This window comes from Eulemur rufifrons, chromosome 2, assembly GCF_041146395.1.
Source record: "Eulemur rufifrons isolate Redbay chromosome 2, OSU_ERuf_1, whole genome shotgun sequence".
Taxonomy (NCBI): domain Eukaryota; kingdom Metazoa; phylum Chordata; class Mammalia; order Primates; family Lemuridae; genus Eulemur; species Eulemur rufifrons.
Window position 1 is genome coordinate 85,042,942 of NC_090984.1, and position 16,507 is coordinate 85,059,448.

Consider the following 16,507-nt stretch of genomic DNA (forward strand, 5'->3'; position numbering starts at 1 on the left):
TTTTCTACACCTTGCTATCAGTGACATTGATATGAAAACTAATATATGAATGACGAAGACCAAAAATATTGGGGTTCTAATCTAAGCTTCAACGTCAGCTTTGTTGAGCAACCTTGGGCAATTGCTGCATCTCTCCAGGTCTTTGACTCCTTAACTGATAAAATGGCAAGGGGAGTGCTTAGATATTAATCTAATCATGTTTTTAATGTCCCTTCCTTCTTTAAAGTTCTGGAATTTTGAGATAATTCAGGAGTAAATAAATGAGGGGGACAAATTGCAGTATTATTCATGCCTTCCAGTCATCTGAAAATAATGTTCTTGGAGAAAGGGCTCAAGAAATGTAGCACCATCATTAAAATTCCATCAGAACCAACTCTACTGGGCACCCAAACAATAGCAACAGCATCTACTTTTCAATAAAATGTTGGCATTGCTATTACCAGTTTTCATGAGGGCTTGACTCAGGAATGAAAAGCTCTGTGTGGACCCCATCTGGCACCTGGTAAGTCAGTGTTCATTTCAGGGGGAACCATTCTTGAAGCACAGCTTTTCGTTTAGGGAAACCTCATGGTTATCTTATATTTTTAAAGGAAAAAAAAAATCTATGTTGTTTCTCTTAAGTCAGCTGCTCCTCCAGCATTTAATTTGAAATAAAAAGATCCTGCTTTGGCGGTTTTTTTAATGTAGATGCTTGCCTAACTCTGCCCTCAGAACACCCACACACGACCAAAACCATAGCTTTGTGAGCCATTTGGGGAAACCCAAATGGAAAAGAGATGCTTTCCATGTGGTCGAGCAGGTGATTTCTAATTCAGTTATAGGGAATCATTATGCTACTCAGAGCCATGGATTTTAAATGACTGAATGGAATAGCCAACTTGCATCCAGGGAAACAATGTGTACATTGCCACAGAAGCAAGGGAGAAAAGCTGTTTTGACTTTCATTTAGTTCTGATACTGTCACTCCAAAATGGAAGACTCAGAGAGGCATCTTGGTCCTGGTGCATGACCACCTCCTCAAAAACTCTCATTGGTCCTTGAGATACTGTGGCAAATTAATCGAAATTGAAATCGGCTAAGATTTTTTACTTCCTTCAGCAATTCTTCACCTTCATGTAAAGTGTTACTTAGAATATTAACACTGCCTGGCAGCTCCTAGCTGCCATGTGTTTCTAGATGATGATTAGAAAATACTATTCATCTGTGCAGCCCTGTCTTTTGTGTATACTCTTTTTGGCATCTGTAGCCCTAGTGACTAGGATGGTACCCTATGCATCGAGATGCTCACTGTTGGTTGAATGAGTGAATAAATAAGGAGATTAGCTTAAATGCTTTCTCTAGGAAGGGAACAAGTAATATATTTTCATTTCAAAAGGCATCTTCCCACACATCATCTCAGTAGGTCTTCATCATCATCCTTCCTAGTGTTTACCATATGCCTGGCACAGGGCATATGCTCAGCAAATATTGGATGGATGGGTGGATGGATAGATGGATGGATGAACGAACCGTGCAGGGAGCATCCATTCATGTGGTCCCCAGAGCAACCCTGGGAGGTAGGTAGAGCAGGTATTACCACTGTTGCAACTGTTCTCCAAATGAGTACACTGAGGCCCTGAGAAACTAGTGGACTTGCTCAGGGTTTTGGATATTGATTATTCAGTATCAGGTTTAATAGTCTAAGTCCAGAGTTCTTTCTGCCATGAGAAGCAATGTGGTGTTGGGCTTAAGCACACAGGCTTGCAAATCAGAGAAACTTGGGCTCTGAACCCTGGCTCTTGCCGCTCCCTAGCTGCCTGATCTTTGACAAGTCCCTTGTCCTCTCTGTACCTCAGCTTCCTATCTGTGAAATGGAGGCGAGGGGAGAGTAATGACAGAACCTACCTCATAAGGCATTAAATGAAGATGAAATGGCACAATGTGTGTACGTGTTTAGCTGAGTACCTGACACATAGTCGGCATTGGCTGACAGTAGCTGACACTGTTGTGGTGTCCACTCCCAGGTGGCCTCTTCCTTGGAGGACGAAGGACTGGGAAAGGTGGTCCTCAAAGGGGAGTGGGGGGCCTTTGGGTTGCATTTGGGGAAATGACAGTATGGTATCCCCAGCCCAGGGCAGGGAAGAAGGAAACACAACAAAGAAAATTCATTCAGTCAGTCACCCTCCCAGGAGAACCTAAATGTGCAGGGGGAACAAGAGCATTGGGGGAGCCAGGAACAGGGAGGAGGGATGTAGTTCAGGGCATTCCCGTCTCCAGAATCCAGCCCTTGGTGAGCAGCTGGCAGCTCCTTTACCCTGACACCCTGGCTGGCTGTTCTCTTGGTACTGCAAGGCAGACTTTTAAAAATACGGAGAAATAAATAACCTGGGGACAATAATATCTCGTCCAGATGAGCTGGGGTGTGAGAAAGAACCGCACTGCATAAATACACTAACAGCATCATAGCAGACTGGCTCTGGGAGGGGCTGAGACTATCATCTGAGGGGCGGTAATGGCTCTTTCAACACTGTGCCCTCAGCTTTTAGAGCGCGTCACATGGTAGGCGCTCTACAAATGTCTGATGAATGAAGGAATTCACACGCTCCAACCTCTTGTTTTGCATATGAGGAACCCACTGTCACCCACCCATCTAATAGATTCTCAGCCTGAATTTCTTCATATAATGGAGATACTTAGAATCTTCAATAAGGATTCCAGTCAATCAGTATTGCTTACAAATGTCAGGACAAAGAGATGCTCTTGTGAGTTCTGGGCACTGAAATTTAGGTGAAAAGGAGAGGATTCATGTGCTCTCATCCTCCAGAAAATAGACATGAAATGTGAGCCCTTAAAATGTGAGGGAGGAAAGGAAAAACCAAGTTGAATCTGAATTAAAGGGAAAAGATCCTGACCAGGGCAAGTGGAGAAAAGTTTGTCACTGTAGGGAAGGATTCCGAAAGAGCAAGGTGAACATTCTACTTGGTACAACAGACAGATCATGGTGGAAAATTCACCCCTTGTAAAGCTGTGAAACACTATCAAGTAATCAGAGAGATTTTTTCATGTTGCATGTAATAAGCTGAAAATGCGGCATGAATGTCCTTAGATAAGCTAGTACTTTGAGATGATTTTTCCATTAGCAGAGTTAGGGTATACTGGGTTCTTCTCACTCTGACAACTAACAACTAATATTTCTTAGCACTTTGAAATTTACAAAACACTTTAATGAACATTAAATGATTAGATTTTTTTTCCCCAGCAATCCCATAATGTAGCTTTTGATATCAACTAATGGGGAAAACTGAGGCACAGAAGAGTCATGTGAATTCCTACTCAAATCCCAAACTCTTCTCACTCCAGCAGGCTGCTTTTGCTTGGGCTGATGCCTGCCCCAACAGAATAAGTATAAGCCAGCAAGAGCCGGGTGTGTATTCGGTGCATCTTAACCTTGAACGTGCACACAAATCCCCTTAGCCTTGACTGTGCAAACAAGATCTGTTAAAATGCAGATCCTGGTTCAGGAGGTCTGGGGTGAGGCCCAAGACTCAGCCTAACAAGATCCCAGGTGATGCCAAGGCTACTGGTCCATGGATCTAGAACAGTTTTTTGCTATTTATGAATTGAGTATACTCTCACCAGCTGAATTTCCAGTCTGAGAGAAAATCTGCCCGAGCTTTCTACAGCTGATTCTCGTTCATAGGGGGCCTGAGGCTGAGCCCTGACCCTCCCTCTTCCTGCTCAGCAAAAATGGAAATGGCCACAACAAGAGGCAGACACTGTTGCCTAGGAGTCAAAACATTTGTCTAGGGAGTCTCTAGAGATTTCTGTCCAGGTACCGTGTGGGTTGGAACTCTGCTACCAAAATATCATTTATTTTATCTGGAGAGCAGGGCACAAGGTATAAAATCCTGGGCTGAGAACCTGAGCAAAATTTTGTATGTGAACCCAAAGCAAACATGGTATTAGTTGGTGGGAGACGTGAGGATTTGAATTTTGTCTTTTAAAAGCCACTTGAAACATAAACAAGATGCCCATTTTTTAAAGGTGTCTCACTAAGGCCAAGCAGAAGCAGCAGCCCATCTGGGGAGGTTTGAAATGTGCAGGACGTGGGACAAAGATTGAGGGAAAGACTGAGGCGGGCAGACAGCTCCCCGCGGTGGTCCCCAGCCCTGGCTAGCCATTGAAACCCCAGGTGCATCTCAAAGTGCAGACGCTCTCGCTCTGCTGCAGGGATTCTCAATGACTTGTCTGGCATGGGGCCTGGGCATCGGCATGTTTTTTTAAAGGCTCAAAGGAGGTTAAATGTGCAACCAAGGTTGAGAACCGCTGGCCTAAGAGAAAAATGCAGTGGGTTGCAAAATGGGAGGTGGAGTGAAGAGTTTGCATCATATATTCATAGAGTCCCTTCTCATTCTCGGTAATTACTATAGAACTATAAAGTCACCATGAACACTGAATTATTGAACACTGAATGATCACTCTTGGGGGAAATATAGGGTTAGGTAGCTATTAATACAAACCTCTCGCCACAACATTTTTGTCAACCACTCGTTACATAATGTTGTTACATGTGTGTTTCTGTTTAAAGACACTTCATTTAATATCTATTATTGATTCATTAACATTGAACCCACAACCAAGGACACTAATTCATGCCCGAATGAAGCTTATCTAGCACATGGCAGCCTTTGTGCTCTCTGGAACACTAGGCAGCACTTCAGCACTCTGCGCAGGGGCCATTTCAAACAGTGAAATCATCAACAAAAAGCACAAAAATGTGAAAAATATGGCACTAAATAGACCACAGAAAGAACACTTGTTTACAGTAGGAGAGCTCCAACAAGAAGGCAGAGCATCGCTTTGTTTGAACCCCAGGAGCAAGTGCGTGGGGCGACTCAAATTCTCTGCCATTGTCTGAGAATGACCACGAAAAGGCCACGAGTATTGCTTCAAGGGTCACAAATAAATTTTAGCAAGGAGGTAAATTCACAAGTATGGGAACTATGAATAGTTGTGATTGATAGAATGTAAGACACGCACATGAACACACACACAGTTTGTCTGCCGGTGAGGGGAGGGGACCCGCAGTAGACGCCAAGCAACGGGGACCCAGCCGCTGGACCTGAGCTGGCTCCGGGCCCCGCCTGCCCTCCCGCCTGCTCTCTTTGCTGCCAGGCTCTGTAGCTCCAGACAGCCCCCTCCGTTTCCCATCCAATAAGAAATGAATGCTGTTCAATTCCTGTCCTTAAACTGGAACAGTCCTGGGCGCTGAATTATGCCAGGAACCTCGAGCTTGCTGTGTCTCTGGAAGTCTTTTATTGCGGGGCTGATTTATAATACCCAAGTAGATGAGTTGAGAGCGATTACGTAAACGCTGCTTCTCTGGGGTAGAGAAGAACGGTATGACAAATGCAGTGCCAAGTCAAAAATTCAAATCGTTATGTGTAATTACAGACCACAGTAAATCAATTTTACAAACACAGTACCAATCTCACTGCGTCCCAACACCCACAGGGCGAGAACTTGGGAGGAGGCTGAAGGTGAAGTGTAAGTGGGAACCGGGGTGTGTGCAGCCTCCAGAGCTTGTCTTGAATCACATGGTTATTCAATCAAAGGTAATTAAGAAGCCAGGAGAGCCTAAGCCATCCAATTTCTCCTAATTAGCAACAAAAAAAAAATCATCTAATTAGCAGTGTAAGCTCAAATTGTGGTTTTTTTGAATGGTCATTTATGTGTATTGTTACATTTGACATGTAGATTGAATGCTTTAATGAAAACAAGAACCAATTCCCTAATCAGTAAATTGCCCTGCTAGTCGCCATGCTGAGAATCTCCCGCTCTCGTTCTTTTATCGAGGAGCTAAGTTAAGAATTAGTCAAGACTACATAATACATTTCTAATTATTTATAACCCTTCCCCTAAAACTAGAAAGAAAAGAAAAAAGGTTGTTGTTTGATCAAGGCAAAGTTTAGGGTTTTATGCTCAGAGAAATCCTGGTACTGCTCATGCATTGGGCTGCAGAGTTGAGGCCCTGTTGGCAGTAGGATTTAGGCATCCTCTAATGATGCCCATTCTTGCCTAATCAGTGAGAGCCACTGTTCCCTGTTATCTGGGAGCCTTTAAGCTCCAGTGGCAGTGAAGACCTTGCCTGTGGTTCAGCTCAAGGCAGGAGTTAGAAGGCAGGGTTTAAAATATTCTTTGTTAGCTCCTTTCAAGCAATTGACCCACTTCTCTTGACAAGTGTTGCTGGTGGTGACAAGGTGTAAGAGGATACCCTGATGATTTGTTCAACAACTCTGGCCATGGCCTCAGGACTGATGCTCTGAGAGGGTCTTGGTTGCTCAATCATGAAATCCTGGCTATTTGCAGTTCCAAACTGGGATCGCCTTGCTGTTTCCCACACTCAGCAGCAGCCCGCGAGCTGTTAAGCACGGGATGGACGTGGCATTGCATAAACTGAAGAAGCACTTCCCGGATAGGCATGCAAGCTGATGGAACAGCATTGATAATTCGAGAGTTATGTTTCGAGAAAAGGGCAAGAGGGAGGGTTTGTCATCAAATATCTGGTTTTCTGAGTTTCTCTACTATCTCTCTCCCCTACACACATGCCTGGAGCATTTTTACAGATACACTGGAAAACTAAAAAGGAAGTATCTGCTTAAATCCACTCCTGGCCACTTGCTTAACTCCATTATTTTCTTGGTGTCATAAACGAAATGAATCATATTCTACATTTCTGTCTAAATTCATTTCTGGACATCTCTTCACTCTCCATATGGATAGAAATTCATGGACAAACCTAAGGGTTAAATACATTATAGGTATAACTGTAGATATGAAAAGAAACAATACAGGAAAATAGAAGTTCACCCAATATGCAGGAGATTTAGAAATAGCTGGTTGATCCCACAGTTTCGTGAATTGGCCTAAACATCTGATTCAATGGTATCAAATTACTTCCACGGTTGATGTCATTGGTTTTGATAGACTGGAATGATAGGATTGGGACAATTTCTTTTAGGACTGCTTGATTTGAAGTTAAAATTGTGGGTGAGACTGTACTGATTTCTATAAAAAGGTATATACGTATTGGCTTCTTGTGTAACTTATTTCATAAATAATGACAATGTAAAGTCAAACAGCAGTTATCTAAAATAGATTTTCTACTGGATGACACCCAGTTTTGCCATTATAGAAACTGACAAAAGAGGACAAATGAAATGTACCAAAGATTAATGCAGTAATAAAAGTCTGCCGGAAACATTCTAATTTATTTCTTAAAAGCTCAAATGTTTAAGTGATAATGTGAAACTAGAAACATACATCTTTGCTCTGCCCAAAGGCTGAGCCGTCTGCAGAGTAACAAGAGCTGACACCAGTGACAAGGACTCACCATGTTGGGAAAGCCTCTCCAGGTGCTGTTCCCTGCATCAGAATGTTTTCATTTCTATACTGTGTGAAAACGAGATTTAATGGGGGAAAGAAAGATTTAGCCGTGTGCATTTCTCAACCTTGTCATGATGTTCTTTCCAGCTTTCTCCTCTTCTAGAGTCTCCATTTGGTTTGGTTTGGTTTGGTTTGCATAGGCAAGTGTACACTTTCTCTTCACAGAAAGTGTGTGGCTTCCTCCTTGGGCTGGTTAGGAACATCCCATCCACCAGCCACATCTTTGCTTTGTAGCATGTTCTCTCTTCTCCCTCCGGAATGATGTAGAGTTTGAAGCTTGTTTGGGGGACTCGTCTTCTGGTGTCCAGATGTTCTAAGCACTGGTTTTCCAACCCTTTAGACAAGGAGCAGAGAGCAAGCATGCAGAGTTGAGGCTTTTAACCTTTCAGATTGGCTTTTAAACTATTTCCCGAAGCAGTGATGGCAGAGCATGTTCATTTTAACCTTAGTTAATTAATACTCCCCTCCCCTCCAGCCTACTTACTCAAATCTGTTTGGAGCCATAAGTGTGACTGGTGTTATTTTTTTTGCATGATGTCACTGATCAAATACCCTGGTTTTGTGTTTTTTCAAAATGTATTCTTGCAGTACTATTAATCTTTTCTTCCCCAAAGATTCCTACCACAGGGCCTCAGATTACTGGTTGTGGCACCACAAAACCAACTAAAGAAGAGGAATCCAGGGTCTAATGTCCTTTCACCACTGAGCCTTCCTTAAAATGTTGGCTTTTCTTTTTTTCAAAAGCAGATGTCTGGAATTATTCACACAAGTGGTGTTGTTAGCAGAACTCCATTGTTTGAACATTGGAGGGCTTTAGTAGTAGTTCTTAGATGCTCTAAAATCGTGTTCTCAGAAGAAATTTGTGGAATGGAACCTGAAAATACCTGCTAAACAGGACTAAACCTAAAGGAATGGACGGAAACACTCCCCCACCCGGCCTCCCAGTTCCTCTGAAACAATAGCCTTTTTGTAGCTGGCAGTGGGCCGAGCTCTCTCCTCTTTAAACTTGATAAGTTATCAAACCATCTCCTGTAGCAAAACTTAAGAATTGTATATTGTAAACCCTCAAAATGGTGTTTTCGAGAAAGGTTCCACCGATAACTTCTGACTTTCCTTTGGGGAGTGAGTCTAGAAATTGTGAAAGAACACCATGAGCAACATACTAGCAGAACTCTGCCCGGCCTTGTGCTAAGTATGTGGACACACAGCATCTATCACCTGAGTCATAGGGAACAATTGGTCAGGACCTTTTAACTCAGGAAAATAGTTCAAGGTTAATATTTTAAAATAGTGTGCAAATACTTGGTCTCCTCATTCTACCTTTTAAAATTCCTAAATTAGAATGACTTATATTTATAAAGTTTAGTTGTGCTAGTTATTGGATTGAATTCTATCATGTAAGCATCTAGAAATTTGAAAATTTAATGAAGCATAGGTTTTTCTGTAAGAAAGGCAGCCTGTTGAATTAAAAATGAAGAAACTAGCTTAGGAATAAAAAAGATTAAAGCTGCCAATCACCTCTCTGTGGCTGGACTCATAGGGTGTGATTAGGGCACAGAACTCAACCTTGGGTTGAGAACATAGGATATTTCGTTTGGTGAAAGAGGGCGATCTTGGGAATGTGGGAATATTTAGTGCCCTTAGAAGTCAAATTTCTGACAGCTTCACCAGTCTAGATTCTACACTCTAAGGCTGGAAATAAGTGGGAACACATAGTGGTAAAAAAGAGATGGAATAATTGACTTGAACTTGAGGAGATAGCATGACCATGAAAAGTATACAGCACGTGAGTTCCTGAGGCTACCTAAACCGCCCGCGGAAGCCTCACTCCCCAGACACAGCATAGAGCAACAAAGATCTCTGTCAAATGAGCGTGCACTAGACCAATAGTACATATGAACTACGTAAGCTAATAACTAATATTAAAAACTTGACATCCCTATTAAAGCAACAATTGTATTTCAAATCCGCTGATCAAAAACAGACAAAAGACCTATTCACTTAGCATAGATCTTCTTAATTTATATTAATTTAAATTATATTGTATTAATTCCAATACCCTCTACATGTATGTAAAAGTCATTTGCAACACAGCATTTCACCCACTACCAAGACTTGGTGTACACAGATCTTTTAGGTCTTTCCACTACCCAGGGGTCCACAGCTCCCAGTTTAGGAATTACTGAATTGTCTTTCAGGAGGCTTCCAGCTCTAAAATGTTAGGAATCTGTGCTCATAACAATGATTTTTAAAGCATAAATTGCATTCTATATGTAAATTTAAGGACAGCAGAGAAGTCAATATATCTTTGAAAAATCTCCATTAAAGTTTGTTAGGATAAAGCTTTTGGTGTGAGACTCAAGCTTCAGTTATCTGGACAATTTGCTTATGTGGATCACTTCTCTCCTTGACAATGAGGTATAATATTTAACCTAACAGTGAACCAAAGAGATAGTTGGGCCCATATCCCAAACCTTCCTCTATCCATGAACCCTGTTATTTCTCATATTAGAAAACAGGAAAAAAGTAATTATACTTAATTTTCCTTAAAAAGTACTAAATATTATGGAAAGTCTTTTCCTGAATCTTATTTCAATAAATAAAAATCAAGATGAAGTCAAGGTTGGCCAAAGGAAATGGGAAGAAATCTGAATTCTAGGCTTTAAAGAAAATACTTAAAAGAACGGAATCCAGATCTAGGTATTGTATTTTCCCCTGAAAAGGTGTTGAAAGGGGTCTCATTAAAGATGCTGGGAGTTGAAAAAGAAATCATAAGGTTAGATGAAGTCAGAGAACCTGGCTGGTCCTGATGGTATGTCACCGAGTTTGTCACCAGATTCAAGACCCTCCACACTCGAGTCACACTGCCCAACTGCTGTAGCAAGGTTATGTTTAGCTGCTGTTTCTGTTACTAGACTTACTCAATATTTATTATTTACTTTTGGTTCACTTGAATTTATAAATGTTCCAAAAATGACAGTGTCCTAATGATGTATATATGCATACAGACCTAAAATTTCTTCTAGAGATTTTTTTAAATGTAAGTACTATTGAATTTATACTATACAAAATATAAAATTTTAGTTTCAGTGTTTCAAGAACAAAAAAAGGCACAATTTTTCTCCCCTTGGTAATTTTAGTATGATTTTCAATATAATGAATCCATGCTGAAATACACTGTCTCTACCCACACTATTATAAAAGTCACGAATGCAGCATAAATTGAGGACCTCTATTCTGCTGGAATTTGCCAATTTCTAATCTAGGTTGAAATTTTTAGAAGATGGACTTAATTCTGCAGCTTTGGAATATTACTGTTGGGGCTTAGGTCTGAATGCATCGTCAGCCGTTGACTGCACGGAAGCCAGCAAGCAAGAACATCCAAAAGCCCCTGGCTAGAGGCTTTCTGGGGCGGCTCACACAATGCAGAAAGCTTCTCAGAAGGCTGTTTTTGCCGCCCTCCCCTCCCTACTTGTAGGAAAGGAAATTTTGCTTTTGCCTGAATGTTCATATCTCCCTCTGTTTGTCATCATTTCAGATGAAATCTTTTAGTTGAAAAGGGGTGGCGGGGGGCAGTGATGGGGCAACCACTGACACTCTGCCACGGGCCACCTCGTTATTCCCCAGCCGTGCGCCCTATATTCTTCAGACTCTTTCTGCCTGTGACATTTATTATTTCCTCTGCCACTTTATGCCACACAAAGTACTCCACCACTGCCTAAACCTGTAGATCTGTCTTCACCCTAAAGTGGAACTGTTGGCAGGTCACCTGTCACCTGCTTCGGTCTCCTTCCCACAGGAAGACAAGCCTGTACTGCCTACGGGACTCAGTTCTTTTTGGAGAAATGAGGTGTTTGCCCAGTGCTCCTCTTGGTTTAGGTTTGGCGTTCAGCCTGGCACTGAACCCATGGCCCTCTCTGCAAATCAGAAGCTTAGCGTCATCACTGTCCTTGGTTTCCACAGCAGGTTGGCTCCTAGGGAGACATTCCTGAGTTTGGTGGCAGCTGAGGGAATCAAGGATCTGCCATTATGATAGAGAGGGGGTGAGGCCTTTAGTAGAAAGTCATTGGGAAAAGGCCCTGGCACCTCACGTATAATTGATTTTTTTCTTAGATAGAGGCAGATGCCAAGTTCATGCCAAATCCCCCGGGACTTCAGTTAAGCTCAGAAAAATGTGAAGAAATGGGTGTAGGTTTCTATGTGCAAATCCCTATAAGCCTGTTAAGTTAGATAAACATTTAATTCCAATCTCAATAGCTGGTGCAGTCCTCGGATAACTGACAGCTTCCTCAAGGATGCTCTTCCGTGGAGGAGGTAGCATGCAATTTTTTTTTTTAATTTAAGTGGAAAGAAGCAAATTGGCTCCATCCAATAATGGAATTCAACTGCAGACATGGGTCTTGTATTGCTCTCAGCATCCTAACAGAGACAGGGGTTGTGCTGGCAGTAACCACCCATGGTTGTCAATTACATATTCAGTTATGGCCTCTAACCTGCCTAGGTGCTGAGGGCTCCACCCACTCTGCGCTGTGTGTCCCTCTCTGGTGAGACCTGTGGTTTCAGATTCATTCTTATCCTGGCTGTGTGGAGGAACCCCCATTTCCACTTGGGGCACACCTGGCAGGCACCAGTCAAAGCATCCACGAGCTATTCCGAAAGGGCTGCAGAGGTACCAGAAAGCAAAGATGTCTAAGCTGGAATGTCCCAGCACTCAGGGCAGCCCTGAACAAGTCTGCCCAATTTTATATAAATACTTAGACAGGCATGAAATGGATTTTCTGGATGTCTGGCTTTTCTTCCTATTGGCTTCTCTCTTCATTTTTGCTGCTGCTTCCTTTTTATTATTTTTTTCTTTCTCTGCTTTTTTTTTCCTCCTGCTAATTCTGATCCAACCAGGTAGCAATGCATTTTCCAGGGAGCCTTTTTAAATAGTTTCTTCCCTAGTCTATTTAGTGGAAATGCAAGCTGTTTCAGCCTCTTAGGGTCAGCATTTTTAAAACAGTGTCCCCTTTGCATATTTTTAAGATAGGTGCTAATTCCTTACCTTTAATAGAATCTGCCCAAATTAAGAAATTTCTTAGATTACAAATAATAAAGTCAACAGCCCCCTTTTGTCGTCCCTTTTTGTTAATAAAGAAGTTTCTAGCCCTTCTGAGTGTCCCCACTTCATACACAGGCTGCCCTGCTGGCCACATGAGGCCAGATGGAAACACTGACCACAGAGGTATGAGCTCCATGACTCTCGGGCTCAGTGACCAAAGGCTGCCTGTCAGCAGCCTACCCACCCACTGCTGCCCAAACACACTTTTTGGCAACACCCAGCCTTTTGACTCTTGCCTTTATCTTTTTAAGTGGGGGCACAGTAATCTGCTCAGGCCTTTATGTGGGTGCTGCCCCACCAGAAATGCAGTTTAACAAAAAGCAGGACCTCTCACCATTGGGCTGTCTGGTCTGCTCACTGGAAAACACAGCACGATTAACGCCCATAAAGAAGCGCCAGCCCAGACTTGGGAGAGCAAACGCCTCATCGGAGGGGATAGAGCCCGAGACGGAATTTAATGGCTTCCCTGAAAAATGTTTCAAACTGCATGTGGCTCGATTCCATGTTAGTCCAGCGGCAGTCAAAATAAACTGGACCTGTCAGGAGCTGGTGCTGAGAGAATGTTATGAATAGGCTTATTTTGTGAAGTTGTCACTTTACACACCCAGAAAAACCAACCCAGGGCAGCGTCGGCTCCCTCGGCGTTGATTTTGGTTAAATCCCTCCCTTGAATGACTTCAATTTAATTTGGCTAGTTATGTGAGTTCTGTTGCTTTTTCCTAGTTTTCTGGAAAAGAAATTAAAAATGGGGGCCACGCAGATGCGGCCCACGGTGCGGAAGGGCTGAACATGCTGGCAAAAACCATTCCCAGCTTGCTGAGAGTGCCCCGCTGGCTTCTGAATGAAACCCTTGTTACCTGGAAGTGTTTGTAATATAAAGTTTGGCATTAACCTGTGAGGCCAAGGGAAGGAGCACACCCTAGAGCCCTAGAAGAATCAGCCCTTTCATCCACAGCTGCCGTGTCCCCTGCCCTGAGGTCGTGTTAGTTCCGGGGCCCCTCGCTGAGCCTGCACCACCCTGCGGAGGTGGCAGTTCCCTGATTCCTAGTCTACCACCTTCTACTTCAGTCTCAAAGATCCCGGATGGGGACCAGCTTGCCCGCCTTTCAAGAGGTCCTCCCTAACAACATGGGTAATGTCAGAATGTGTGTTTTAAAAAACCCAAATTGTCCAGCACATGTTCTTTTCACTTTTGGCAGATGGCCACTTTGCCGGGCTCTCAAGCCTTGCCTGATTTATGGGCCCACTGCTACGAATCCTGATTTCTAGAGTTAGAACTAAAACCAGATCCAGTCCCACAAAGGCCAAGGCCATATGTGTGGGCCCTATAGGTTTGGTCTCCTTGGAGAAACCCAACCCACTGAGAGGCACAGACAGCAACCTTTTCAACCACCCAAAGGGAAGGCTATGCCAGGCCTTTATTCAACCCGCTGTGACCACGGATGGAGTTGTGAGACAGCTAGCGGTATCTCTCAGGGCCAAAAGGTATTGTGGGTTCTTCTGCGTCCCAGGCTAAAGGGGGGGGAATAACCTATTTCATTTTATTTTTTTTTTTTTCCAGTTCTCTCAGGCCAGGCACACCACAGCCCTTTGAAAAGATCTGTGTCCCTTACCCCACCCATGAATGTGCCAAGCCAGCCTCTAGGACATGGATGGATGTCTCATGAGGACTTACGAGCTAGAGGACCTCAGTGCCTCCCATCCGATCATGCCCCCCTGTCTCCACAAAGCAGTGTAGCCTCTTCAGGAAGTGGTGGCAGTGAACACTTAGAAGATCAGACCACTGCTCGTAACACATTCCAAGAAGAAGGTAGTGGTATGAAAGGTGAGTGACTAAACGAGAAACCACTGGGGACAGCGCCCCTCCCTGTATCGGAGTCCCAAAGGGTAAAAAGAGAGGTAGTCAGCAAGAGAGAAGGTGCCACCCCTCCCAGGCTTATGCCTTTGATCTGTCCCTTGCAGAACTCCAGGGTCGACCAAGGCAGAAAGGGCTCAGATCCCCTTCCAGGGCTTCTTGCCAAAACCTGGGAAACAGGAACCAGAGCAAGAGAGGTCAACACCCTCTTTTCCCCCAGTGCACTGACTCTGCAGACAGTTAAATGAATCACTGCTCAGGGTGATAGGATCTTCTGTTTGTGAAGACACTGAGCTGCTCCAGCCTTTTACCTCCTTGCTGTGGCCAGGGACCTGTCAGTAATTCAGAAAAACAAACCACTGGATCTGGTGTGGTTGTTTCTCTCTCTCTCTCTTTCTCTCTTTTAATCTCTCTTATTGCAGAACTGCAGTAGTGCTTCCTTTCTCTCTTTTTTTTCTTTGATATACAAAGAAACCTTTAAACCCTTTTCTCTGCATCTATTTAAGGGACGTGAAAATACCACGGAGAATCTCTGACAGTGTTTTAATCCTGATAACAGATTTGCATACAGGTGATAAAGGCCTTTTATGCAGCATAAATAAATGTTCCTGCATTACCCTGCAAATCTGCCCTCTTCTAAAGAGACTCATCAGGAGATAGAGATTTCCAAATCGCCCACCGTAGGTACACAGAGGATACGTGTACTCTGTATTTTCAGACTGCAGTTATTCAAGGGCTGGGAAGCCCTTAGGCATAGATGCTCATTAGAGACACACTAATAACAATTTTAGACGGTGAACCAATAACCAGTCATGCTTCAGGGACTACCGTGCTGAGGGGAGGCTCTGAGATACCCTCTTTGCTGGCACTAAGAGTCCTGAGGTCTTGCTGTTCCTGATGTTTCCCTTGTAAACGATCAGTGTTGACATGGGCGGCTCTGTACCAAGTCCCCTCCCTTCACGGAGGCCTGGCACAGAAAGCCTGCTCACTACTACCCAGGTGCCACTTGGAATGAAGCTTATCAGCTCTGGGAATGTGGCTGACATGAGCCACTTCCCTGGTACATTCCATGAATCTTCCTCTCAGTTCCTTGGCCTGTCTCCACTCCATCCCCCCAACCTCCCAATCCTGCCTTGGTGCCCAGAGTGAGTGGGCTGTGTCTTGATGTTTTCCTCTGGTGATACACATGGGTCTTTAAAGGTATTTAACAGGCAGCAGAAACAATGGGCCATTTTGGCATGAAGGGGATATATGTCCTCTTTCTCTTTCACAGTTTTGGGGGACTGTATCACAGTTTTGGGGGACTGTATCACAGTTTTGGGGGACTGTATCACAGTTTTGGAGATATAGCAAACCCAGTTCTGAGTTTGTGCTACCTGGTCATATGTTCAGGCAGCTGAACCCAGGTGATGGTGTCAGGTGAGGCTCAATCCTGCTCTAGGCAAGCCTGGCGTGGCGTCCGTCACTGGGCATCGAAGTACCTGAGGGACCAAGGGAGGCTGTGACAGCCGTTGCTTTTGACTAGCTTCTTTCCAGGTGAAGTTCAATGTCTGGACGGCATGCTTCCAAGAAAGCACACGTTGCAGTTCTATTTGGTAACTCTGAGGAGGAGGCGTTGGCCTTTGTGCTGAAAGGCAAGGAGCATCCATCCGGTAGAAAAGCCATTCGCCAGCACACACATCTCTTCAGAGAACTCTGATTCCACTGTCTGCTTTTAGGATGTTTGTTTTCCTTCATCCTTTCGTTTACTTTCTTTTCTTTCTTTCCTTTTTTTTTTTTTGAGGTCTTTATGCACACTTTAGACATTTTCCCAAAGTAGGTAAAGGTGTGTTCATTGCGTGCTGCCATTTTGAGGTGAGAAATAAACATAACAGGTTTTTAAAGAGAAATGAATGAGAGAAAAATTGAATAAATGTCCTATCCTTGTTTTAGGATAAAAGCCAAAATATTCCGAAGGTTAAGGAATACCGCATATCCAAACTTATTCATTTCTTTTCTTTAGAATTGGTGAGAATTGTCTCCTCAGAGCTTGTTCAATCAGAAAATGACACAGATAAGATCTCGTAGCCAGATTCTCTTTCCAGGCCCAAGGGATGTGGTCAGAAAGCAGGTTGTTTGGTGGCTGG

At 43.5% G+C, this 16,507-nt stretch overlaps 1 protein-coding gene across 4 annotated transcripts in view; it reads left to right on the top strand.

Moving 5' to 3' along the window:
• The window catches only part of SAMD4A (sterile alpha motif domain containing 4A), a 209,712-nt gene that overhangs the window by 141,295 nt on the left and 51,910 nt on the right, over positions 1-16,507 (top strand). For 2 of the 4 annotated variants that reach the window (XM_069487010.1, XM_069487020.1), the window contains exon 4: positions 14,088-14,351. The exons of the other annotated variants lie outside the window; for them this stretch is intronic. In XM_069487010.1, coding sequence (XP_069343111.1) covers positions 14,088-14,351 — 264 coding nt within the window. The remainder of the gene's footprint in view (positions 1-14,087; positions 14,352-16,507) is intronic. 4 annotated transcript variants of the gene reach the window in all.